The sequence below is a fragment of the Artemia sp. Qi Xiang Cuo genome, chromosome 8, assembly GCF_049724085.1.
Source record: "Artemia sp. Qi Xiang Cuo chromosome 8, ASM4972408v1, whole genome shotgun sequence".
Lineage (NCBI taxonomy): Eukaryota > Metazoa > Arthropoda > Branchiopoda > Anostraca > Artemiidae > Artemia > Artemia sp. Qi Xiang Cuo.
Window position 1 is genome coordinate 48,326,482 of NC_142801.1, and position 25,620 is coordinate 48,352,101.

The 25,620-nt window shown below is 34.9% G+C and overlaps 1 protein-coding gene across 1 annotated transcript in view; it reads left to right on the forward strand.

Annotated features, from left to right (window-relative positions):
- Nucleotides 1–587: 587 nt before the first annotated feature.
- LOC148949500 (MAPK regulated corepressor interacting protein 2) overlaps nt 588–25,620 on the forward strand; it is a 51,809-nt gene continuing 26,776 nt past the window's right edge. The window contains exons 1-2 of the mRNA XM_089092993.1: nt 588–688; nt 9,826–9,934. Of these exons, the coding sequence (XP_088949119.1) occupies nt 643–688; nt 9,826–9,934 (155 nt within the window). The 5' untranslated portion in view covers nt 588–642. The remainder of the gene's footprint in view (nt 689–9,825; nt 9,935–25,620) is intronic.

Genomic DNA, 25,620 nt, shown 5'->3' on the forward strand with positions numbered 1-25,620 from the left:
ATATAATCACCCTTGGGAAACAACAAAACAAATAAACATGCGTCGATGATGTTTCTTCTGAAAAAAAAGCGAAATTCCACATTTGGAAGATGAGAGCTTGAAACATCTACGGTCTGGTATGACATATCTAATAAAGAGATTTTCAATAGGATTGCTTGCTTTTTTTGGAGAAGGGGGGGGGGGGGTGTTTTGTTTCATTTTGCATGCAATTTAATTGCTCTTTTTATTGGAGAGTTTTTCGTAAAAGTATTTAATATTATTCCTGCGAAAAAAAACCCTGAAATATATTCCTTGTAACCCAACCAACACTAATATTTTGGCGTTTGCCCCCCCCCCTGGAAAATTTTCTGCCGGTGCCCTTGTTTTGTAGTATATTCCATTATGATTAACCTAGCTTCCTTACTTGAGTCTAGTTGGAAGATTTAACAAGTAGGCCTACCCTGAATCCTGAAAAAAAATTTAAATTTGCTATAAAATGATGTCACTCTAGAATCCATTTCTAAGATTAGAATTTGACGCGATATTTACGCGACATCTATTTTAAACTTACAAGGTGCCGCTATTTTAGGAAAATTACACTGGAAAATTTTTGTTTCAAACCAGTTGTAATTAGGAAACCCGACAAACAACACAGTGCAAATAATGTATTCAATACCTAAAAGACCTTTGATGCGACAAGCCAAGTCAGGTAAGAACAAAAGATAAATATTTACGAAGAATAATTATGGACCAGTCAATCGGCATAGTTCCAAGTTTCTTTTTAGAACAGCGGTAAATCTTGGAAACGTATTACGGACTATAAGAATCCGATGAATTTATCATACAATTTTTAGTTGAATATTGAAACTAGAAATTCATTTGTGCCTTGCAAATAGAAAAATTGCTTTGACCGACAGGTGGTTTTTCTTCAGGCTCTATGTATAAATGATATTATATGTATATACATGTATTTTCATGTGTATCCGCATATAAGTAGCCAGGGGCGTCCCAAGTGGGGGATGGGGGGTAAAATTTTCGCTAGAGGCAAAAATTTCGACATAAATTTTGCAACATCGGCCGATATTTAGCAACATTCCTGATTTCTGCAGAAAATTCGGCATAAATCAGGTAGCGATTCGGTAAAATTTACGAAGATCACACGATGGCTAGAGCAGACTATAATTGACCTTAGGAATTTAGTTTTACATATCTACGCCTATGTTATTTTTTCGTTAGCCGAAGTTTTTGAAGATAACCTAGAACTCACAAATAGGAACCGATCCTATCACATTGGTTTGCTCAGTATCCATAACAATATAAGTGTGGATTTCTTTCTGATTTTTGGATTGTTTTTAGCTGACCAATAAAAGACAGTTTTGCAGTAGTACATCAAGAACCTTATGCTACAGAAAGGAAAATCCAAATCACTATTGTTCTGTGGAAAAGCAAACATCATTATGTAATAGTGTTTACGATTAATATTTTCTAGAGCTATGTCTGTCTATTTATGTTTTATAAAGAGAATCTTGTTATTATATAATTTTAAAACTAACTTTTTTAAAGCAGTAACTGTATTAATTGGATTATGATGCAAGACCAAGTAAATAAACCTTTTCTTGCGTATTTCAACAAGAATGGATCAAATAGTTAATTACGTAACACATTTTGTTGTTTGAATGCGTAAATCCAAAGGCTTGAAAAACCTCCTGAAGATGCAGGCACGTGCGCCATGTGTAGCTGCAGAAACTTTTAGAGGAGATAATTCAGATCCTCACGGGATAATTGATCTCAGAAGCAAGGGCGCACATAGACTTAATTTTAGGGGGGAGCTTACCTGGTCTAATCGGCACCTCCAGTGCTGTATAATTGAAATCTCAAGACAAAATATCATAGGCAGCGCGATAGCGCTGCCTAAGTAAAGAGCAATATGGGCACAATATATTGTTTCTTTTTAGACCAGGGCACTTCTTACAGGAAGAAATGTCATAGGAACTTCAAAAGAACTCATGGAGGGCAACCAGCTCCCCGTCCCCCACGTCAATCACTTCCCCAAACACATCCCATCAAATTTTTGAGATAACCATTTTGTTCAGTGTAGTTTTAAGGTACGAAAACTATGACTTTGAGAATGACAACCCCCCCCCCACAACCCTCAGAGCAAGGGTTGTAATTTATGTCCTGTGGGGATATAAGGTTTTTATAGAAAGGTTGGTTGTATAAACCTCAAAGGGGGCTCATTTTATTGGTAATCAGAAATTATACTGGCCTTTTAACAGTCAAAAGTGATTGGAGGTCATCCAGCCCCCCCCCCCCCCATACACCAATCATTTCCCCAAACACATTCAATCATAATTTTTGAGATAACCAATTTGTTCAGTGTATTTGAAAGGTCCAGAAATTATGTCTTTGAGGATACTCCCCCCCCCCGCCATATAGCCGTCTGGTCAAGGGTTGTAAGTTACACCCTGCAGCATATAAGGTTTTTTTTATACAAAAATGGTGGTCGTATAAACTTCAAAGAGGGCTCAGTGGTTTGGTAATCAGAAGTTGTAGTGCTCTTTTTAACAGTCAAAGTGATCAAAAGGCAAATAGCCCCCCCCCCCATACACACACACGTCGTATTTTCCAGAAACGCATCTGATAGAAATTTTAAGATGGCTATTTGTTGTAGTAGAAACTTCGAAAAGGACTCAGACGGTTGGTAATTGAAGGCGCTAGTGCCTTTTTTAATAGTCAAAAGGGACTGGAGGGCAACGTACCCCCCCCCCCATGCCCATCATTTCCCCAAACACTTCCAGTTAAAATTTTGGGATAGTTATTTTGTTTGTCGTAGTTTAAAAATGTAGAAATTATGTCTGAGGATGAGAATCCCCTCACAGCCCTCAGGGAAAGGATTGTAAAGTATGCCCCGAGGGCATTTACGGTTTTTATGGAAATGGTGGTCGCATAAAATTAGGAGGGGGCTCATTGGATTGGAAATCGGAAGTTGAAGAGCCATTATAAGAGTCAAATTTATCGGAGGGCAGCTATGCCCCCCCCCCGTCGTATTTCCCCCCAATGAATCCGATAGAAATTTTAAGATAGCCATTTGTTCAAAAATAGTCCAATGATCTCATAACACGGCCTTTGGGGTTGAAAGATCCCCCCAAAGTATGGGGATAAGGGTTTTAAGGTATGCCCGGGGGGGGGTGCAAGGTTTTTATGAAGTGGGGGTCTTGTGAGCTTTAGTGGAGGTTCATTTATTTGGAAATGCATACTTCTTGTTCCATTTTAAGATTCAGTCGTTATGGAGTTAATATAGCCCCCCCCCCTCTCCGTGATATCTTCTTTTAGCCAAACACATTCGATCGAAATTGTGAGACAGCCATTTTGTAGCCAATAGTCTAAAGAGAATATAACAATGTCTTCAGTAATCAAATATAAAAAATATTTAGGTTGACGTTGAACTAAATCAAAACAAACTATGAGCATTTGAACTTTCAAAAAGGTGACAAAGCAATATCTCAAGAAAAATTTATATCATTAAGTTAGACCTTTAAGAGGAAGTTGTGGAGGATTTTAAACTAGCCAGAAGGCACTATGTGTTTACTTTTAGTACTACAACTACAGTTGCTGTAACTAATAACGCTTAGAGTATTAAGATGAAACTTCTAGGAAGTGTTTAGGGGGCGTTCCAATTAAAGAAAAAAACTGTATACATGTAGGTTTTCAAAAAGGCATATAAGCAATATCATAGGCAGCACCACTCTAATAGCTAGAAATATGATTGAAACATTTAAGGAAGTTCAATTCAAAATTAAAAGTTATACCATCCTTTCTATGAGTAGAAAGAGACAGAAAGGCTATCAGGTAATCTCTTATGCTGATTATCTTCCCAAACAAACTTATAAACATTTTTAGACAAACGATTTCTCTAGCAAAATGGACTGGCCAAGCAGATAAATCTTTAGGGATATTGGGCATGTCAAACGCTTACAATTATGCCAAACTATGGATTCTTATAGAAAAAAAAACCAAAAAGATAAAATATATTATTTTTTTTTCATGAGAATGACTTTGTCAATAAAAAACGAACAGAAATTCATCTAAAATAACTTTTTCCACAAAACCAGCTTTTCAAAGAAAAATAAAGAGCTCCATTAAGCCAAAAATAGGCAGAAATGAAGTCAAGTAATCATCCAAGCGTAAAACTACTACAAATCACTATCAATAAATAAATGAAACTCAAAATGAACAGAAATTAGAATAAATAGCCGAGTCAAACTCGAAACGAGCAAAAATTAACATTAGTAGGGCTGATAAACCCCTTGTCTTCTCAAGACCAGAACATAAGTTGCGCTTTACGGAAAACAAAATATGTTTGAATGTTTTCACTTTTTACTACTTAAATAAGTAAAAAAAAATTTACTCTCTTTTTTTACCCATTTTGTATTTTAAGGAATGAACATCAGTATAGGTAAATTTAACTGACAATCCACGGTCATTTTTTTTCAGTAAAACCTAAGTTATGTTCTGGTCTTGAGAAGGCATGGGGGTTGTCAGCCCCAGTAATGTTAATTTTTGCTCGTTTTGAGTTTGACTCGGCTATTTATTATAAATTCTGTTTGTTTTGAGTTTCACTTAATTGTTGATAGTGATTTGCGGTAGTTTTACGCTTGGAAGATTATTTGACTTTATTTCTGCCCATTTTCGGCTTAATGGACCTCTTTAATTTTCTTTGAAAAGCTTATTCTGTGGAGAGTTTTTTAAATTAATACAAATATAGGACACCGTCATTCAGCCAGAGGGGGAGGAGTCCGGTGCCCCCTTGCCTCCCTCCCTCCTCTCCCTATGAGCGCCCGTGCTCAGAAGGGCAAGCAGTTGAGAGAGGGACGAACTTGAAAAAATAGACAAGTGAATCATGTAATAAATAGAGGAAAATTGTGAAAATCTGTAGATTTGGAAGGGAGCATGAACTAAAACCCCCCACCTCCTTGCAAAAGTGTCAGTAGAAAAGCACAAATTTTTTTTTTTTTTTGGGGGGGGGAGGGGTGAGGTTTGAATATCACATGTTTTTCGCCTGAAAACGGTCGCGTTTTCTTAAGTTTTACCAAATATACCCTTATATTTTTTTTGGGGGGGGGGGTATAATACCTGTTTGATCCTCTCATCCTTGTAGGTCCCCAAGAAACTCATATGTAGATGAACTGGAACGGGGGAGGGGAGGTAATTTTATAGTAACACCAAAACACTAGATATATGATTATTTTGAGAAAGACAAGCCATTAGATCTCCAAAAAATCATGATTTGTTTGGGAGCTTAGTGTCGTTCCCCTCTTACGCATCATCCTGAAAAGAGGTAATACCCTCTTTTCCAATTTATCTGAAAAACAGCAGTAGGCTAAACATAAAGTAAAAAAAAAAAGAATAAATAAAAATAGAAAAACTCTCGACATTGCTATATGTAGTCGATCTGCATGGGAAACGGAGCTTAACACTAAAATTATTACGTTTGAAAATTAGAAATTGAATTCAGGCAAGTCTGAATATATTATTACTTGCAAAGATTATGGTTAGCTTTCAAAATTGTGGCATGTTCTATATTACTTTAGGTATAGTAAATGGGAACCGGTTGGAAATCTTAGTTCCATGTTTTATGAACAAAACTTGAAAAAAACATGCGTTCTTGAAATAAATTAAATAAAAAAAAACAAGTTTTTTTAACTGAAAGTAAGGAACGACGTTAAAACTTAAAACGAACAGAAATTATTCCGTATATGAAGGGGGCTGTCCCCTCCTCAACGCCTCGCTCTTTACGCTAAAGTTTTTTTATTGTTGAAAAAAATAGAGTTGTGAGAAAGTCAAACTTTAGCGTAAAGAGCGAGACCTTGAGGAGGGGACAGCCCCTTTCATATACGGAATATGTTCTATTTGTTTTAAGTTTTAATGTCGCTACTTACTTTAATTTAAAAAAACTTGTTTTTTTTATTTAATTTTTTAAATTTTTCTAATTAGTTAAGGTTTGTATGTTTTCTCACCGTAAAAGAATAATTAAAAAAAAATTTACATATTATATTTGGTTAAATGGCTTTCTCGAAACTTGTTTAATTTTATTTACGAACGTTTTTATTAGTAATAAATATACATAACTTAGAATTAACTTACGTAACGAACTTCTATATTCATAAATTTTTAACACGTATATTAGGGGGTTCGCCCCCTAGTCAATACCCTGCTCTTTAAACTATAGTTCGAATTTTTTTTCCAGCTCTTTAAAAATGACCTCTTAATCACAATCAGTTGATCAGTTGAAAAACTTGTTTTTTTTTATTTAATTCCTGATCTTTTTCTTTAATAATGCTGGGAAATCCGGCGCCCCCTGCATAGCAATGTCCCGTCCCCCATGAAAACTTCCGGCATGGAAAGATCCTTCCATATAGCCCCCAACCCTCTCCGTCCCCCACCTACCAGAAAAAATCTTCTCTGAAAAAGTCTATATACTTCCCAATAACCAATACTATATGTTAAAATTGAGTAAAGTTCATAACTTTCAGCCCTCCCCCTGGGGACTTTGGGGGATCAAGTCATTCTAAAAGACATAGTTATCATATTTTTGACTATCTTGAACAAAATGGCTACCTCAACATTTGGACTGAGCGACTTTGGGAAAAAAATAAGTGTGGAAGAGGGGCTGGTTGCCCTCCTTTTTTTTGGTCCATTTAAAAGGGCAATGTAACTTGTATTATCCGTTCCAGTGATTATTCCAGCGTCATTCTATGACCTATGGGTCGGCACGATAACCCATGGGAAAAAAAAAAAACAACAACAACAAACAAACAAACAAATAAACAGGCATCCGTGATCTTTCTTCTGGCAAAAAATGCAAAATTCCACATTTTTGTAGATAGAAGCTTGAAGCCTCTACATTATAGTTCTCTGATACGCTGAAGATGATGATGTGATTTTCATTAAGGTTCTATAACTTTTAGGGGGTCTTTCCCCCCTTTTTCGAAAATCAGCCAAATTTTCTCAGGCGCGTAACTTTTGATGGGTAAGATTAAATTTGATGAAACTTATATATTTGAAATCAGCATTAAAATCTGATTCTTTTGATGTATCTATTGGTATCAAAATCCTGTTTTTAGAGTTTCGGTTACTATTGAGCCGGGTCGCTCCTTACTTATAGTTCGTTACCAGGAACTGTTTGATTGAAATGTACTTGTGAATATTTGTCTAAAAAACCGAGAAATTGAGCATTTATGTAGAGAGAAGAGCTGAAAAATAAATTTTTCTACAATTCGTCGAAATTGGTGGTACAACTTTCGTAAGGATCACATCCCTCTTTGGAGGTACCCACCCCTCCTCCCTTTTTCTAAAATTATCCTGTCAATAAATTTGGATGGTTAACTCTAGAATGTTGCATTTTACATATTTAGAGCCAGCATAACAAACCCATGTTTTGACATGCATTTTGGTGATAAATTTCTGTTACTATTGACAAAGGTCACCCTATAGTTACTATTTATAGCCATGAACTATTTGCACCCGAGATTACTGTGAGCAAAATTTTTGCAAGATGGTAGCTTTATCAAACAGAAAGGTCTCATGAGCTAAAGAAGGAGCTTCTATCACCTTTGACTTGTTTGTGAATATTGTTTGTGCCATGAACATTTCCTGAAGTTTTAATTTTGGAAGCGATATGACAACGCTCTTCGACTTAGTGCCTTTAAAAATGTTGATAACAGTCTATAATTGTTTTTGCAAAAGTATCAGAAAAAAGCGCAAAGATGATTTTTTTTAGGGGGGAGGGGGAGGGGAGGTTTGAATATCACATGTTCTTGGCCTGAAAACGGTCGCTTTTTCTTAAGTTTTAAAAGATATTACACTTTTTGCATTTTGATGATCCTTGTTGAGGGGGGGAAGACAAATACCTGGTTTGATACTCTCACTTTTGCTGGTCCCCAAGAAACTCATATGGTAGGTGACCTGGAAGGGAAATGGGTAACTTTATAGTAACACCAAAACACCAAATTAATGATTATTATTAGAAAGACAAGCCATTAGATCTCCAAGAAAATCATGATATTTTTGGGATCTCAGTGTCGTTCCCCTCTTACGCACCTACCTGCAAAGACGGTATACCCTATTTTCCAATTTCTCTGAAAAACAGCAGTATGCTAAACGTATAGTAAAAAAAAAACAAATAAATAAAGCCCTCGGCATCGCTGTATAGTCGATCTATATGGAAAGCAGAGCTTAACACTAAAAGTATTACGTTTAAAACTTAGAAATTGAATTCAGGCAAGTCTGAATATGCTATTACTTGCAAAGATTATGCTTAGCTTTCAAGATTCTGGCATGTTCTATCTTTAGGAATAGTAAATGGGAACCGTAGCAGCTATTGTTTCCATGGAAATCCTAGTTCCATATTCACGAAAAAAACTTGATAATGGCAGCAGCAACAGCGTTTTTAATACAAACACGAAAGTCACAAATGAACAAATAATATCAAATGTGTTTCTAGGGGACGTCGGGGGGTTTAACCCACCCTGCCATAGAAGAACTAAAACATATAACGCGTGCAAACATGTGCATTCCGGAGACATTTGCCACTATTCTGACAAGTTTTTCAAAATTCCTCCTGAAAACGTTTTTGCAGCCCTCTTCCTCATCTATCTATGCCCGGAAAAGAATGGTAATGGGAGGCCTTGAATCATGCTGTCCTTTTTTTTCCAAATGTTTTGCAAATTATTTTTCTTAAGGATTAGATAATGGTTCAGGCTATTGTTCTATTTGTTCTTACCCAAAGGTAAATTTCCTTATTTTGGTTTCTTTTTATTTTTTATTTCCTCTCTTGTTCCAATGAAATAATACAGTCAATTGAAGTGCCCGTCAAATTGACTTAATTCAGTCATTATAGGAAAAACAATTCTGTAATACTTTTTGGACTTCGAGTAAGTGGACATTTTGGAGAGTATTCACATTTTGGACTACAGTTGAACATTCGAGTGTTTTACCCTCCGTAGTCTCAGCACCTCTGATCCTTTTACCTTCGAACTTTAGTTTAATTTTTGTAACTACCGTAACTAAGCCGAGTCAGCGAGCGATCACATAGGGGTGCTAGGAATTTCCTTTGCGGATTTTGGAGTGTTTAAGAAAGATGGCGTTGGAGTATTTAAAATGCTTCATATAAATTCCTTTGGAAATTTGGCTTGAAAATCTGAAAATTGCCTTACTGACTAAGTGAAAATATTCAACGTTAGAGCCTTGTCAAAACTTCAGTTGACTTATCTGTAATTCAGTTAACTAAATCCAACTACCATAGTTAAGGGATAGAAAGTAAGCTTGCTCTTTAACATTTGGGTTTTGCCTTTCAATTGAGAATAGTGAATCGACGCATTTTTTGGCGCTAATTTCAAATTTAGTAATTTTATGCTATCTAAAACTGAATGAAGTAACTTTCAGGTCATATTCAGTCAATTATTTGGTTCTACTGCCCCTTGCCAATCTTGGACGCAAGAAACCATCTTTTTTTTGTACCATCTATCACCTTCTATTTTAAATTTTCCGCTTCAATTTACAGTTCCTGTGTTGACAAGGAAACCACAATTTTTTTTTCAATCTCTGTCGACATGATGTCAAAATTTCACAAGCCAAATGCCCGTTATTTCGACGTAAAATTACATAAAACGGCAAAATTCCTTGCCACCTTGACTGAGATGCTAAATTAAACAAGGCTTAGGGTTCCATTTGAACGGTAGGCTTTGATTTTCCACCATAAAACATTTTAAACTTACTTTTTGAAATTTTATTTGAGATTTGTCTTGGAACTTTTATTTCCTTTTCCTTATCTACGGATTTTTACAGTCATAGAGACGTCCAAGGTTAGTGCAAGCGAAGACAAGGGTAACATCAGAAGTAAGAAACTATCCCATCAGGTAGCTGAACAAGGAATAACTGGGACTGACAACCAAAGGTCTGTTGTTTTTTTGTTCTGTTGATGTACTGTTATCGCAACTGCTCTGTTAATGCGTTTGCCAAAAATGGGCTAAATTCAACCTAATCCTGTCAAAAGATAACCATCGACCTGATAGGGTTTTCATTATTGGAACTGTAGGCTACATACACTGGACAGTCTTACAGGTCCTCACCCCATCAAATTCTCTTGAAATCTCAAGATTAAATGTTTTTCCTGTATTTTTTGTTTTTCAATTTTTTCAATACAGTTGATACATTTTTTTGCGTTCTTGAAATAAATTGAAATGTATTTGTGAATATTGGTTTGAAAAAACCGAGAAATTGAGCATTTATGTAGAGAGAAGAGCTGAAAAATAAATTTTTCTACAATTCGTCGAAATTGGTGGTACAACTTTCGTAAGGATCACATCCCTCTTTGGAGGTACCCACCCCTCCACCCTTTTTCTAAAATTCTCCTGTCAATAACTTTGGATGGTTAACTCTAGAATGTTGCATTTTACATATTTATAGCCAGCATAACAAACCCATGTTTTGACATGCATTTTGGTGATAAATTTCTGTTACTATTGACAAAGGTCACCCTATAGTTACTGTTTACAACCTAATTTTGGCTAGATAGCTTTATCAAACAGAAAGGTCCCATGAGCTAGAAAAGGAGCTTTTATCACCTTTGGCTTGTTTGTGAATATTGTTTGCGCCATGAACATTTCCCGAGGTTCTAATTTTGAAAGAGATGACAACACTCTTGTACTTATCTAATTTCGGAAAAGGACAATTAGTCCCTTCAAAAATTGTGATGTAAGTCCATAATTTTTTTTTTGCATAAAAAGTAAAGTGTTCTTGTCCTGTTATTGCTGAGAATAAACAACAATAAAATTCGCGCTGTTTCTCTGTGTTACTAAATGTTTAATTTATTCTGTCGTTGCCAAGATAAATGGGCGCAGTGGCGTAACTAGGGTGTGCGTAACGTCCTGGGCGGCACTTTCCGGGGGCAGGATGGAGAGAAAAAAAGAGAAGAACGAAAGGAGTGGGGGTCACTTCTAAAGAATATTATTTACCACGGAAGATCGATCTTCGATATATTAAGATCTCGAAACAAAAGTTAGAAATATTGTGATAGATCGTGGTATGGATTCACAAGCGAAAATTGTTCGTGCCAAAGTTCAATATACTACTCTGGAATCCTCAAGTTCTCCTGGTCAACCTTTGTTGTAAAAATATCCACTGAAAATTTAAAAACCGCGGATAAATTCAATATAATTCCAGAGTTTTAAGTTAAAGAAAGTGAAGGATCGTCGAATTTCAAGGACCTGAAGGATGCTAGACGAGGGTTCATAAGAATCTCAGCAGTGATTGATACAACCTAATAAAGAGTGAACCAAGGCTTATGCTAGCCCAAATTTTAAAAGGCGTAAAAACTGTCTTGTGAGAAAGATATGCAAATTGAAGTAAATTCAGGAAACACTCCAGTCGAAACACTAATTCACATCAGTTCACGCCCCCCCCCCAAACCCAACTAAATGCACCCGCCTTCCTACATCTCACACACTCCGCTGGAATATCCATCCCTTCTAAACCATGCCATATCTATTCCTCCAATCACAATTGTCAAGAGACAAGAAGCCACAAACTTGGAGTTCATAGTATGCATTTATTTTCGTAGACGTAACCCAATATTTTATTACACTTTGTTGTTTGTATGTATAATAGTTCCACTCTGTTGTAAGTCTTCTCACCAATAAATCTATAAACAGTTTAATGGTGTCAATGTTGCGCTCATCACTTTCTAAAATAGTCCATTTTAAAGAATAGAAGGGGATGGTTATTCATTAGAATCAGAAAGAGGGTGACACGGGTGGCAACCATGCTAGTTACGCCGCTGAAAGGACGTAGCTTAAAGTATCTTCGATAGCGAGCCGGAAATTAAAAAAAAATCCTATAGTACATCTTTATCCACTAGATGTATTTGCATAGACATGTTCAGTTCATAAAATATATCGGTAAGACTCGTTATGATTGGGTAAAATGTTCCAATACCTCTAGCTAAAAAAACCTGCTTAGTTACATATACTATCTATCAAAAGTAAAGCACAATTCTCAGATATAGATTGTAAATTTTTACAGATTTTGGAGAGAGGGGGCCCGCATGCGTATATTAAACTCGTCCATAGCAAAACAATTGCAATCTTAAGCCTACAGTAACCGCCAAGATTGGGTTCAGGTAAACTCCAGTGTGTGTGGAACCTTTTATTATGTGAAAGTAAGCAAGAATGACGAGGAGGAGGGGAGGATGAAAGACATATTTAGCTACAACAAATATATTCTGTCAAAGATCTTCCCTTAGCTGAAAAAGAAACCCTAGTTTCCAAATAAGAGATAAATATACTCAGATATAATGTAACACTGAGGTCGATTTCATAAGGCAGATAAAAATCTCAGCAACTCAAATTCATTGTGTAGTGGGAAAAGCTATCCAGAAATTTGTTCTTCTTGTTCGCTACCATCGTCTTCAAGGTTTCTGGCAACAACTGTTTCACAGTTAAACATCTTATTCCTTTACAATTTCCAGTTCATGTTCCTTCGCCATACGAAAAATGTGGTTCGATCCTATTTTCCAGGCTGTAATGAAAGAATGGTCATGATGGCTGGAGGCCTCTTTTATTAATAAAGTGTCTCTCCAGTTCGTTACTCAATTTCTATGTTCTATGTTTCAATTTCTATGTTTCTGTGTTTTCCATGTACAATTAAACACCTGATTTGCCGCTAGTCTTTCATCGAGGTTTTTAGATGACTATTAAATCTTCTTTTGAAAGAGTCAACAGAGAAAGTTTTGGGGATAACTTCTTCAGGATGATCATTCCAGATCGAAGTGTCACCTCGGATGAAGCTATTCTTTAATTGCTCTGTTCTTGGCTTGCCAGCCTCAAGATAATCGGAACGAGCTGTGTGCCTTCGTGTCTGGCTTGTTGGTTGGATAATTGGAGACACAATACGAAATAGCTCTAGAGAAGGAGTTGAATTCAAGTACTTGTATAAAACAACCATCGACGCTACATCAAACCTCTCAGTAACAGACTGGAGAGAGTCGTGGGGAATAACTAAACCTGATTGACATTATTTTGGATCTTTTGGAGTGGTGCCAGCAACTTTTTCGGAGCACCAGCATACAGTGGGCCTCCATACTGGGCAACGGGTGTGATGCAAGACTTGTAAAGCGGGAAGATCCAGCTGAGCAGTAGAAGGTTTTTGCGGCGAAGGGTTATCCCCAGCTTTCTTACGCAGGATGTGATTACTTGATCAAGATGGGTGTTCTAAGAAAGATTAATTAAAAAAAACTTTCCGAAAAATAAGTTTTTCAAAGAAAAGTAAAGGCCATTTTAAACTTAAGCTCAGGAGATACAAATACCTGTTAAAATTCAAACTCAAAACGACCAAAAATTACTATTAAAGAATAAATGAAACCCAAAACGAACAGAAATTAAATAAACAATCATAGCAAAAAACACACAACAACTAATAATATAAATGAATAAATAGATCTTAAAGCGAGTAATGCTTAGATTGAATATGAAAATCAAGCTTAAAACGAAAAAAAAAATTTTGCTATTAAAGTATAAATGAAACTTAAAACAAACAGAAATTAAATAAACAGTCAATGCGAACAAACACACAATATACATCAATGTAAATGAATAATTCAACCTTAAAACGAGTGAAACTTAAATTGAATATGCAAATCAAGTTTGAATCGAATAAAAATAACTACAAACACGAGTTTGGGTATCGCCTCATTACAGAAGCCTAAAACCCACTGCGTCATTGGCGTTTTACTGAAAACAATTCTTTCATTAATTAAGATTTTAGGGAATAAATATCAGCATATGTATATTAAGTTGACAATGCACATTTTTTTTTCAGTAAACTCATTTGAATTTTTTTTAAGTAAAGTACAAATTATATTCTGGCTGTTAAAAAGCAAAGGGGTTTTGAACCCTAATCATATTAATATATGCTCGTTTTGAGTTTGACTCTAATATTTATTTTAATGTTTGTTCGTTTTAGGTTTCATTTATTTATTGATACTGATTTGGGGTGGTTGTATGCTTGGTAGATTATATGATAGTCCGGACGCCAGGTGTTGAAATTGTGAACCATACCACGACGGAATGGGGCTGCTACGAGAATTAGCCTACCCTCCACCCCTTAAATTGACAATGAGGATTCAAAATTACCAATGACACTTGCTTGCGAGTGGTGAAACACTCCGAAACTTGACATTTTATTATATTTTGGTGTTTCATGCAAGAAAATGCATGTTCCACAAAGTTTGAGGTGCAGTTTTCCGCTCAAATAGAAATGCCTAGAAGCCATAAAATGTTTTCATAACAAACCAACACGATTAGTTACAAAAAATGGCAGAGTTAAAAAAAAACGGCAAAACTTTATGAGTCTTGAACAGTCTTGGAAAGTATAAACCAAATCAAATTGAATATTAGATATATAATGATATTAATTGTTGAAAGATCCATCAGTTCAAGATTTTTTTTCACTGTAATTTGATTTTTATTTTCAATGCTATAAAAGCTGGAAAAGAATAAATATATAATATACGAGTAATTCGTTTTCAGTGAAGCACCAATGACGCAGAAGGCTTTAGGTTTTTACAGTTAAAGAAGGGGGCAGTATCCAAATTTTGTTTGTAGTGAAACTGTATTTGTGTCTAATCTTGAAAAGAACTAATAAATTAAACTGAATATTTGCTGCATAATGATATTAATTGCTAAAAGCTCATCAGTTCTAACTTTTACTGTAATTTTAATATTCATTTTCAATATTAAGTACAAAAGAAGACATTTGTAATATAATTCGTTTTCAGTAAAGCGCCAATGACGCAGTAGGTTTTAGGCTTCTGCAGTGAGACGATTCACAAACTCTTGTTTGTAGTTATTTTTATTCGATTCAAACTTGATTTGCATATTCAATTTAAGTTTCACTCGTTTTAAGATTTATTTATTCATTTACATTAAAATATATTGTATGATTGTTCATATTGATTGTTTATTTAATTTCTGTTCGTTTTATGTTTCATTTATACTTTAATAGCAAAATATTTGTTTTCGTTTTAAGCTTGATTTTCATATTCAGTCTAAGCATTACTCAATTTAAGATCTATTTGTTCATTTATATTATTACTTGTTGTATGTTTTTTGCTATGATTGTTTATTTAATTTCTGTTTGTTTTGGGTTTTATTTATTCTTTAATAGTAATTTCTGGTCATTTTGAGTTTGAATTTTAACAGGTATTTGTATCTTCTGAGCTTAAGTTTAAAATGGCCTTTACTTTTTTTTGAAAAACTTATTTTTCGGAAAGTCTTTTTTAATTAATTCTTGTTCGTTTTGATTGCAAAAAGTTTCAAGTTTTTATGGCGTGGGGGGGGGGGGTGCTTACTGTCCGATTATTCTTGACTATAAAAAACGGATCTAGAAATTTCAATTTAAAACGAATTAGAGTTTGTTCAAAGTCAGAGCGATAATATCTTTTAGATAAATCTTATATATGAACAATAGACCAATTGCGATATGCGTAAACTGCGATTGACAACAAAAAGAGGGTGTAACACACTGCTACAATAAGGGGATTTAAACTATTTTAGTTGCCGACAAAAAGAGATCACGACTGTTCAGAATTGACCTTAATAGGATTTTGTGTGCCAAGGCAATTTTACATCTATCTCAGAGTATGTATTTTAACCTTATAATTGGATAATTATAATAGATTTCCTATGTTTTCTTCCCATACAAAACCCCTTCCCATAAGTTATAAACCCCCTTTAATAAGTGGTGCCCCAGGGCATAACTTACAACGCCTACCCCTGGGTCCTGGTGGGCTGTGTCGACACCGGAGTTTTTTGTTATCAGAACTTTGAATTATTTTAACAAAATGTCTATCTCAAAATTTTTATCTGATGCATTTAGAGCGTGGAGGAGGGGGGGGGAGCTAGTCATCCTCTAATCTCTTTTGACTCTTAAAAAGTGAACAAGAACTTTCAATTTTCAGTCAAATGAGACCTCTCCAAAGTTTATACGAGCATCCCCTCCATAAGAAATAATGGGAAGTATTCGGAGAATCCTTAAATTACAACTTTTGCTTTGAGGGCTGTGGGGGAGTTTTCATCCTCAAAGACCTAATTTCCAGAACTTAAAACTACGTTTAATAAAATGGCTGACTCAAAATTTTTATTGGATGTGTTTGGGGAAAAGGTGGGCGTGGGAGGGGGGTTAGTTGCCCTACAATCACTTTCGACTATTAAAAAGGGCACTAACCCTTTGAATTTCCAATCGAATGAGCCTTTTTTGAAGTTTCTACGACACCGCCTTCTATAAAAACCTTATATGCCCCCAGGGCATAACTTAAAACCCTTGCCCTGAGGGTTGTGGGGGATTGTCCTCCTCAAAAATATATTTTCTATCTGGAAATCAACTATGCTGAACAAAATGGCTATCTCAAAATTTTGATTGGATGTGTTTGGGGGAATGATGGGCGTGGGGGGGGGGGGGCTAGTTGCCCCCCAATTATTTTCAACTATTAAAAAGGGCACTAGAACTCTTTATTTCCAATCGAATGAGCCCCCTTTGAAGTTTCTACGACGACCCCTTCCATATGAAGTGCCTCTGGAAAAAAAAAATAAAAAATAATAAAACATTGGAGCCGTATGGCCTTTACTATAGGCAACGCTACAGCGTTGCCTCTGAAAAGATATGTGAAAAAGTAGATTCCAAAGAGATAGCTTCGTTCAAGAAGGTGAAGCTGGGGTGTATTCGTGATACTTTTTATCAGCTCTTTTGTTTTCGATGCGTCGAATCTGATGTTATCGTTAGCTAGAGAGGAATCGGCAGACTTTTACGTTCTACTAGGGATTGATTCTTTCCCTGTCCAATCAAATTGAGGAACGATAAAACTTTTTACTGGAGCAAGTTCTTCCCATTCCTTAACTTGATTAAACAGAGAAGGATTATTTGCTTATCATGTTTTAATAAAAGAAGAAAAGTTTGCCCTTTTCTCCTTAGTTAACTGAAGTTAACATCACTCGTTAATAAAATGTAGAAAGTGGGGAATAAATTAGAATGATTTTTTCTTAGTAAAGCAGCCTTTAGGTTAAGTTTTCTGGGCACTAGAAGTAGTAGTAAGTACATATTGAATTTGCGTACTGCCCTAGCAATTTCTATGTTATTTGCGTACTGCCATAGCAATTTCTACATTATTCTATAGAAGTTCTACACCTTTTCAAAGAGAGTGATTATCCCCATGCATATAGGTAATACTTCTACAGGGCTTCTAAACCGGTATTTCCTATAACTTAATAAAGGGTTAAGGTTATTAGCGATTACGAGCGAGGATAGTACGAATTGCTTGTGAAAAACCCGGATGAATTAGTTGAAAATAAAGTTTTAAGAAGAAATGTCTGAAAAGTAACGATAGAATGACATTGTGACTTGACCTCGCTTTACCACTCCGATGTGGTCTGTATAATACATATGTAACGTTTGAAAAGTATTGTCAATTTAAAAAGAAATGGCTGAAAAGTGTTTTGAGGGAGATGGGTTGCATGGAGGGTTGAGTTGCACGAGGGTTCAGTTAAAGGGGGTACACTTACACGGGGGTTTAGTTAAATTGGGTTGAGTTGCACGAGGGTTCAGTTAAAGGGGGTATAGTTACACAGGGGTTTAGTTAAATTGGGTCGAGTTGCACGAGGGTTCAGGAGCACGAGGGTTCAGTAACATGGGGATTCAGTTGTACAGGGTTTCGGTTATACAGGGGTTCAGTTACATGGAGGGTTCAGTTGCACGAGGGGGGATTTGCAAATTGGAGGAGATGGGATGATACTGTACTGTATAATACACAAGTGATGTTTTGGATATACATGAAAAAATACATTGGAATTGGGCAAGGAAAACCCATGCGTGGGACACTGTATTTACGCGTGAACATTTTAAAGGTTGGCCCACTGAAGTCGAGGTTTTTTTTTTAAACTTGGCAAAGTATATTGTAGTCAAGCATGTTTTGCTCGTAATAATATAGTTTAAAGCAAACAGGTAATGGTACTTATTTAATATCCCGGTAAACATACGACTAGAAATGCTTCAGGAGAAATAGACTACTGCTTCTTTCTGAACTAATCAATATTCCTTGACAAATATTTTTTTTATTTTTACTGCATTGCTATTATTCAAAACATTGCATTGTCTATGCCACATCAAACTAGCGAATAATTATCGTTGCTTTTTAGGTGTTCAATTTTTTTTTTAATTTTAATTAATAAAAAAAAAAAATGATGAAAATTAGATTTGGCTAATCTCTATTTTGACTACTTTATCTGAAGTGAGGGGGGTGCGGGCAAGTATCCAGTTAACATAACGCGCGGCAGCGGCCCAGGAAGTTTTGAGGGATGGGTAACAATTCTACTTATTTAATACCCCTGTAAATACTTGAATTGAAATACATCAAGAAAAATAGACTAGTGCTTCTTTCTGACCTGTCTGGGGAGTGGGCTGGGGCAAATATTTAGTGAAAATAATGCTAAAAAGGGGGAAATTAAGTTTTGACGAGGGTGTAAAAATGGTACTTATTTAATATCCAGGTAAACATACGACTAGAAATGCTTTAGGAGAAATACACTATTGATTCTTTCTGAACTAATCAATATTCCTTGACAAATATTTTATTTTTATTTTTACTGTATTGCTATTATTCAAAACATTGCATTGTCTATGCCACATCAAACTAGCGAATAATTATCGTGGCTTTTTAGGTGTTCAATTTTTTTTCAGTGTAATTAATAACATAAAAAAATGATGAAATTTAGATTTGGCTAGGCTCTATTATGACTACTTTATCTGAAGTGAGGGGGGCGGGCGCAAGTATGCAGATAAAATAAAGCTAGGAAGGGGGAAATTAAGCTTTGAGGGAGTGGTAAAAATGCTACTTATTTAATACCCCGGTAAACATTTGACTTGAAATGCTTCAGGAGAAATAGACTATTGCTTCTTTCAGAACTGTCTGGGGAGTGGGGGGGGCAAGTATTTAGTGAAAATAATGCTAAAAAGGGGGAAATTAAGTTTTGAGGGGAGGTGTAAAAATGGTACTTATTTAATATCCCGGTAAACATACGACTAGAAATGCTTGAGGAGAAATAGACTATTGCTTCGTTCTGAACTAATCGCAAATCTTGACAAATATTCTTTTATTTTTACTTTATTGCTATTAGTCTTCACGATTACATGAATATACAGTGTATTTTCACGACTACAAGCCTGAGGCATGAATATACAGTCTGGTTTGATGATTACATTACAAAAAGCGAGCAATCCTTTTATATTATATACCTATAGAGTGAACAAACACGTTTTGAGAGTATAATTGAGATTATATGACGCAGCCAGATGGGTTTTTGAAGCACTTTCATCATAACATATTTTTTTATTTTTTTTTGGCAATTGACATTTTTTTCTGATAACAAGTACCATTCATTGCGATCGTAGCTCTATGTTGGCTCGTTTTATATGCTTCAGCCTGTCTATTCATTTGTGTTAAATACAAATCTTGAATCTGGAAAATGAAAAAATAAGTATTTAAACAAAATGTACGATGCCGCTAATTAAAGAAACATTTGACTTGAAATTCTTCAGGAGAAATAGACTATTGCTTCTTTCTGAACTGTCTGGGGAGTGGGTGGGGGCAAGTATTTAGTGAAAATAATGCTAAAAAGGGGGAAATTAAGTTTTGAGGGGGGTGTAAAAATGGTACTTATTTAATATCCCGGTAAACATACGACTAGAAATGCTTCAGGAGAAATGGACTATTGCTTCTTTCTGAACTAATCAATATTCCTTGACAAATATTTTTTTATTTTTACTGTATTGCTATTATTCAAAACATTGCATTGTCTATGCCACATCAAACTAGCGAATAATTATCGTGGCTGTTTAGGTGTTCAATTTTTTTTCAGTGTTATTAATAACATAAAAAAAATGATGACATTTAGATTTGGCTAAGCTCTATTTTGACTACTTTATATGAAGTGAGGGGGGTGGGGGCAAGTATTGAGCTAAAATAAAGCTAGGAAGGGGGAAATTAAGTTTTGAGGGAGGTGTAAAAATGCTACTTATTTAATACCCCGGTAAACATTTGACTTGAAATGCTTCAGGAGAAATAAACTATTTCTTCTTTCTGAACTGTCTGGGGAGTGGGTGGGGGCAAGTATTTAGTGAAAATAATGCTAAAAAGGAGGAAATTAAGTTTTGAGGGGAGGTGTAAAAATGGTTCTTATTTAATATCCCGGTAAAAACACGACTAGAAATGCGTGAGGAGAAATAGCCTATTGCTTCGTTCTGAACTATTCGTAATTCCTTTACAAATATTCTTTTATTTTTACTTTATTGCTATTTTTCTTCACGATTACATGAATATATAGTGTATTTTCACGACTACAAGCCAGAGGCATGAATATACAGTCTGGTTTAACGATTACATTGCAAAAAGCGAGCAATCCTTTTATATTATATACCTATAGAGTGAACAAACACGTTTTGAGAGTATAATTGAGATTATATGACGCAGCCAGATAGGTTTTTGAAGCACTTTCATCATAACATGTTTTTTTTTTGTTTTTTTTGGCAATTGACATTTTTTTCTGATAACAAGTACCATTCATTGCGATCATAGCTCTATGTTGGCTTGTTTTATATACTTCAGCTTGTATATTCATTTGTGTTAAATAAAAATCTTGAATCTGGAAATGAAAAAATAAGTATTTAAACAAAATGTACGATGCTGCTAATTAAAGAATAGTAGGCTACACTCAGAATTGTTTGATTGACATATTCTGTTAAATCACTTTACGTAAAAAGCTAACTATATTTACAAAAAAGGAGTAAGGGATTCGTGAATTGGACTATACGAACGATCTTATTTGAATAATAGTGAAAAAACAGAGCTAGCTTAGGTTGGAGTTGCACGGGGGTTGAGTTGCATGAGGGTTCAGTTAAAGAGGGCTCTCTTGCACAAGGGTTCAGATGCATGGGGGTTCAGTTGCTTGGGGTTCTGTTACACGGGGATTCAGTTACAATGGAACCCACACAAAAACAATGGGGCACGCACTAAAGCCAAATTAGGGCAGTGGCCTATGAGAAATCGTAAATTACCCGAGACAATGAACAAGTCCCGATATGGCAAGTATTTAGTTAATATAATGCTTGGAAGAGAAATTAAGTTTTGAGGGGGGGGGTGTAAAAATGGTACTTATTTAATATCCTGGTAAACATAAGACTAGAAATGCTTCAGGAGAAATAGACTATTGCTTCTTTCTGAACTAATCAATATTCCTTGACAAATATTTTTTATTTTTACTGTACTGCTATTAGTCAAAACATTGCATTGTATATGCCACACCAAACTAGCGAATATTTATCGTGGCTTTTTCGGTGTTCAATTTTTTTTCAGTGTAATTAATAACATAAAAAATGATGAAATTTAGAATTGGCTAAGCTCTATTTTGACTACTTTATATGAAGTGAGAGGGGTTGGGGCAAGTATTCAGTTAAAATAAAGCTAGGAAGGGGGAATTAAGTTTTGAGGGAGGTGTAAAAATGCTACTTATTTAATACCCCGGTAAACATTTGACTTGAAATGCTTCAGGAGGAAAAGACTATTGCTTCTTTCTGAACTGTCTGGGGAGTGGGTGGGGGCAAGTATTTAGTGAAAATAATGCTAAAAAGGGGGGAAAATAGAAGCTGTTTCCAAAAGATTTAGGATTCATTAACATTTTTCAGCTTTATTTATTTTTTTCTTGTTGTACATATCTTAAAATGTCAAAATATGCTTATGGTTCTAATAATTGTGCTCCATGATTGGTCAGAGACACGATGTGGCTTTCCCACTGGAGGTTTTATGACTCCTCTCCACAATGAATTCAGATGGTTTTAGGACTCATCTCACTACCCATAACTCCATTCAACCTTGAGCGAAGGTATAAAAGTTTGATGAAGTATTTTTCTACTTAACAGCTACATTAATAGCCTCCAAGATGATAGGACTGTATGACACAGAATTTATTGGATTAAAAAAATAATCTTGTGGTTTTATATTTGAATGTGCTTTTTTATTATTGTCTATGGATTTCGAAGAAATTGACTGTTATCATTGGACATTGAACTATAATCTGTTTGCGTATGATAAAAGCTTGTGGGGTACTACTTTACGTTATATGAATAGACTGGGATTCTATGATAGAGCGATTACACCAATTAATAATACTGGTCAGGAACCGAGAAATGTTCAGGAGAAAGTCAGTGAAATTTGCAGCTTTTTCGGGGTTGAAGCACTCTACGTAAAGGGTAATGTACCTACAGATAAAGTTTTAATTCAAAAGTGTGACCCTAGGATTCCACTTTTCAATCTAGAAGAATTTAAGTGTCCTAAATTTGAAGGGGGTTATCACCGTCCTGAAGACGAGGTTAGGTTCTTCGCGCAGTGTATACCTAAGGACATACCTGATCGTGATAAATCCATAAGACATTGTAAAAAAAAACTATTCTATATCATGGATATCATCTTTTCTGGATGTTTAATTGTTAACTATAAGTACTATTTTTATTTAAATTTTTGTTTTTTTTTGTTTTTTTTTTATCAAAAAAAAAATCTGTTAATACGTTTAAGCAATAAATATATTTAAGCCTAACCCGTCTTTATTCTTTAGAATAGTTTTATTCATTTTATTTAAATTATGAAGAAATTGTAAGTAGGTAACAATGGCTTTCTTGAATTGGCTTCCTGAACACAATACAGATATTTAATTCAAGAAATCATAATAAAATCGCAAGTAAGTAATAAAGTCTTTATTGTTTTCACCTATTGGATACACAATACTGAAATTTCATTCAAGAAATTATGAAGGAATTGTAAATAGGTAACACACCCATTCTTGAAGTCACCTCTTGTATGCACAATTCAGAAATTTCATTTAAGAAATTATCAAAAATTGTAAGTAAGTAGCAAATTCTTTCTTGAATTTGCCTCCTGGATAAATAAAAAAGACATTTCATTCAAGAAATTATGACAAAATTCTAAGTAAGTAACAAACTCTTTCTTGAAGTTACCTCATGGATACACAATGCAGAAATTTCATTTAAGAAATTATCAAAAATTGTAAGTAAATAGCAAATTCTTTCTTGAATTCGCCTCCTTTATCAATAAAAAAGACATTTCATTCAAGAAATTATGAAAAAATTATAAGTAAGTAAAAAACTCTTTCTTGAAGTTACCTCATGGATACACAATCCTGATATTTCATTTAAAAAATTATGAAAAAATTTTAAGCAAGTAACAAAACTCTTTCCTGAAGTCACCTCGTGGATACACAAGGAAGAAATTTCATTAAAGAAATTATGAAAAAATTGAAAGTAAGTAGCAAATTCTTTCTTGAATTCACCTGCTGGATAAACAAAAAGACATTTTGTTCAAAACATTATGACAAAATTCCAAGTAAGTAATAAACTCATTATTGTTTTCACGACTTAGATACACGATGTAGAAATTTAATTCAAGAAATTATGAAAAAATTCTCAGTAAGTAACAATTTCTTTCTTGAAGTCAACTCTTGGATACACAATACCGAAATTTCGTTCAACAAATTATGAAAAAATTGTAAGCAAGTAAAAAACTCTATCCTGAAGTCACCTCTTGGATACACAATGCAGAAACTTCATTTAAGAAATTATCAAAAATTGTAAGTAAGTAGCAAATTCTTTCTTGAATTCGCCTCTTTGATAAACAAAAAAAAGTCATTTCATTCAAGAAAATATAACAAAATTCTAAATCAGTAACAAATCCTTTCTTGAAGTTACCTCATGGATACACAACGCAGAAATTTCATTTAAGAAATTATCAAAAATTGTAAGTAAGTAGCAAATTCTTTCTTGAATTCACCTCCTGGATAAATAAAAAAGATATTTCATTCAAGAAACTATGACAAAATTCTAAGTAAGTAACAAACTGTTTCTTGAATCCTCCTCCTGAATGCACAATACAGATATTTCATTTAAGAAATTACGAAAAAATTGTAAGCAAGTAACAAACTCTTTCTTGAATACACCTCGTGGATACAAAATGCAGAAATTTCATTAAAGAAATTATGAGAAAATTGTAAGTAAGTAGCAAATTCTTTCTTGAATTCACCTGCTGGATAAACAAAAAGACATTTCGTTCAAGAAATTATGAGAAAATTCCAAGTAAGTAACAAATTCTTTATTGTTTTCACGACTTAGATACACGATGTAGAAATTTAATTCAAGAAATTATAAAAAAAAGGAAAATAAGTAACAAACTTTTTATTGATTTCACCTCTTGGATACAAAAAAAAAAAAATTTCATTCAAGAAATTATGACAAAATTCTAAGTAAGTAAAAAACTCATTCTTGAATTCGCCGTTTACATGCACGATACAGAAATTTCATTCTATGGGACCTCTCAACATGATTAAACACGTTTTGAAACTACATGCTATTTGCTTGCCTTTCCTTGGCACCTTTCCAAACGTGCGGGGAGTCCCCACTGGCTCCTACACATTGCAAAAAAGTGACCAGTACGAAAACTCCACGTTTTCAACCAGAATGGGTTTTTAGACAACACCCATTGTCAGATTGACCGAGTGGTTAAGGCGCTAGACTTAAGATCTGGTCCCCATATGGGGTCGTGGGTTCGAGTCCCACACCTGACAATTTCCTCCAAAAGTCGACAGGAATGCCCCCCCCCCTCCAGCGCTTTCTCGGATATGTTGAATAAAATATGCAAAGTCGACATAGCTTTATTTCATTTTTTTAAGGTTAATTTAGACGATGTTACCTGCGTGCACGTAACCTCGTCTAAATTAACCTTAAAAAAATGAAATAAAGCAATGTCGACTTTGCATATTTTATTCAACATATCCGAGAAAGCGCTGGAGGGGGGGGGGCATTCCTGTCGACTTTTGGAGGAAATTGTCAGGTGTGGGACTCGAACCCACGACCCCATATGGGGACCAGATCTAAGTCTAGCGCCTTAACCACTCGGCCAACCTGACAATGGGTGTTGTCTAAAAAACCAGTCTGGTTGAAAACGTGGAGTTTTCGTACTGGTCACTTTTTTGCAATGTGTAGGAACCAGTGGGGAATCCCCGCTCGTTTGGAAAGGTGCCAAGGAAAGGCAAGCAAATAGCATGTAGTTTCAAAACGTGTTTAATCACGTGTAGAGGTCCCATAGACTGAAATTTCTGTATTGTGCATGTAAACGGCGAATTCAAGAATGAGTTTTTTACTTACTTAGAATTTTGTCATAATTTCTTGAATGAAATGTCTTTTTTTTTGTATCCAAGAGGTGAAATCAATAAAGAGTTTGTTACTTACTTTCTTTTTTTTATAATTTCTTGAATTAAATTTGTACATCGTGTATCTAAGTCGTGAAAACAATAAAGAGTTTGTTACTTACTTGGAATTTTCTCATAATTTCTTGAACGAAATGTCTTTTTGTTTATCCAGCAGGTGAATTAAAGAAAGAATTTGCTACTTACTTACAATTTTCTCATAATTTCTTTAATGAAATTTATGCATTGTGTATCCACGAGGTGTATTCAAGAAAGAGTTTGTTACTTG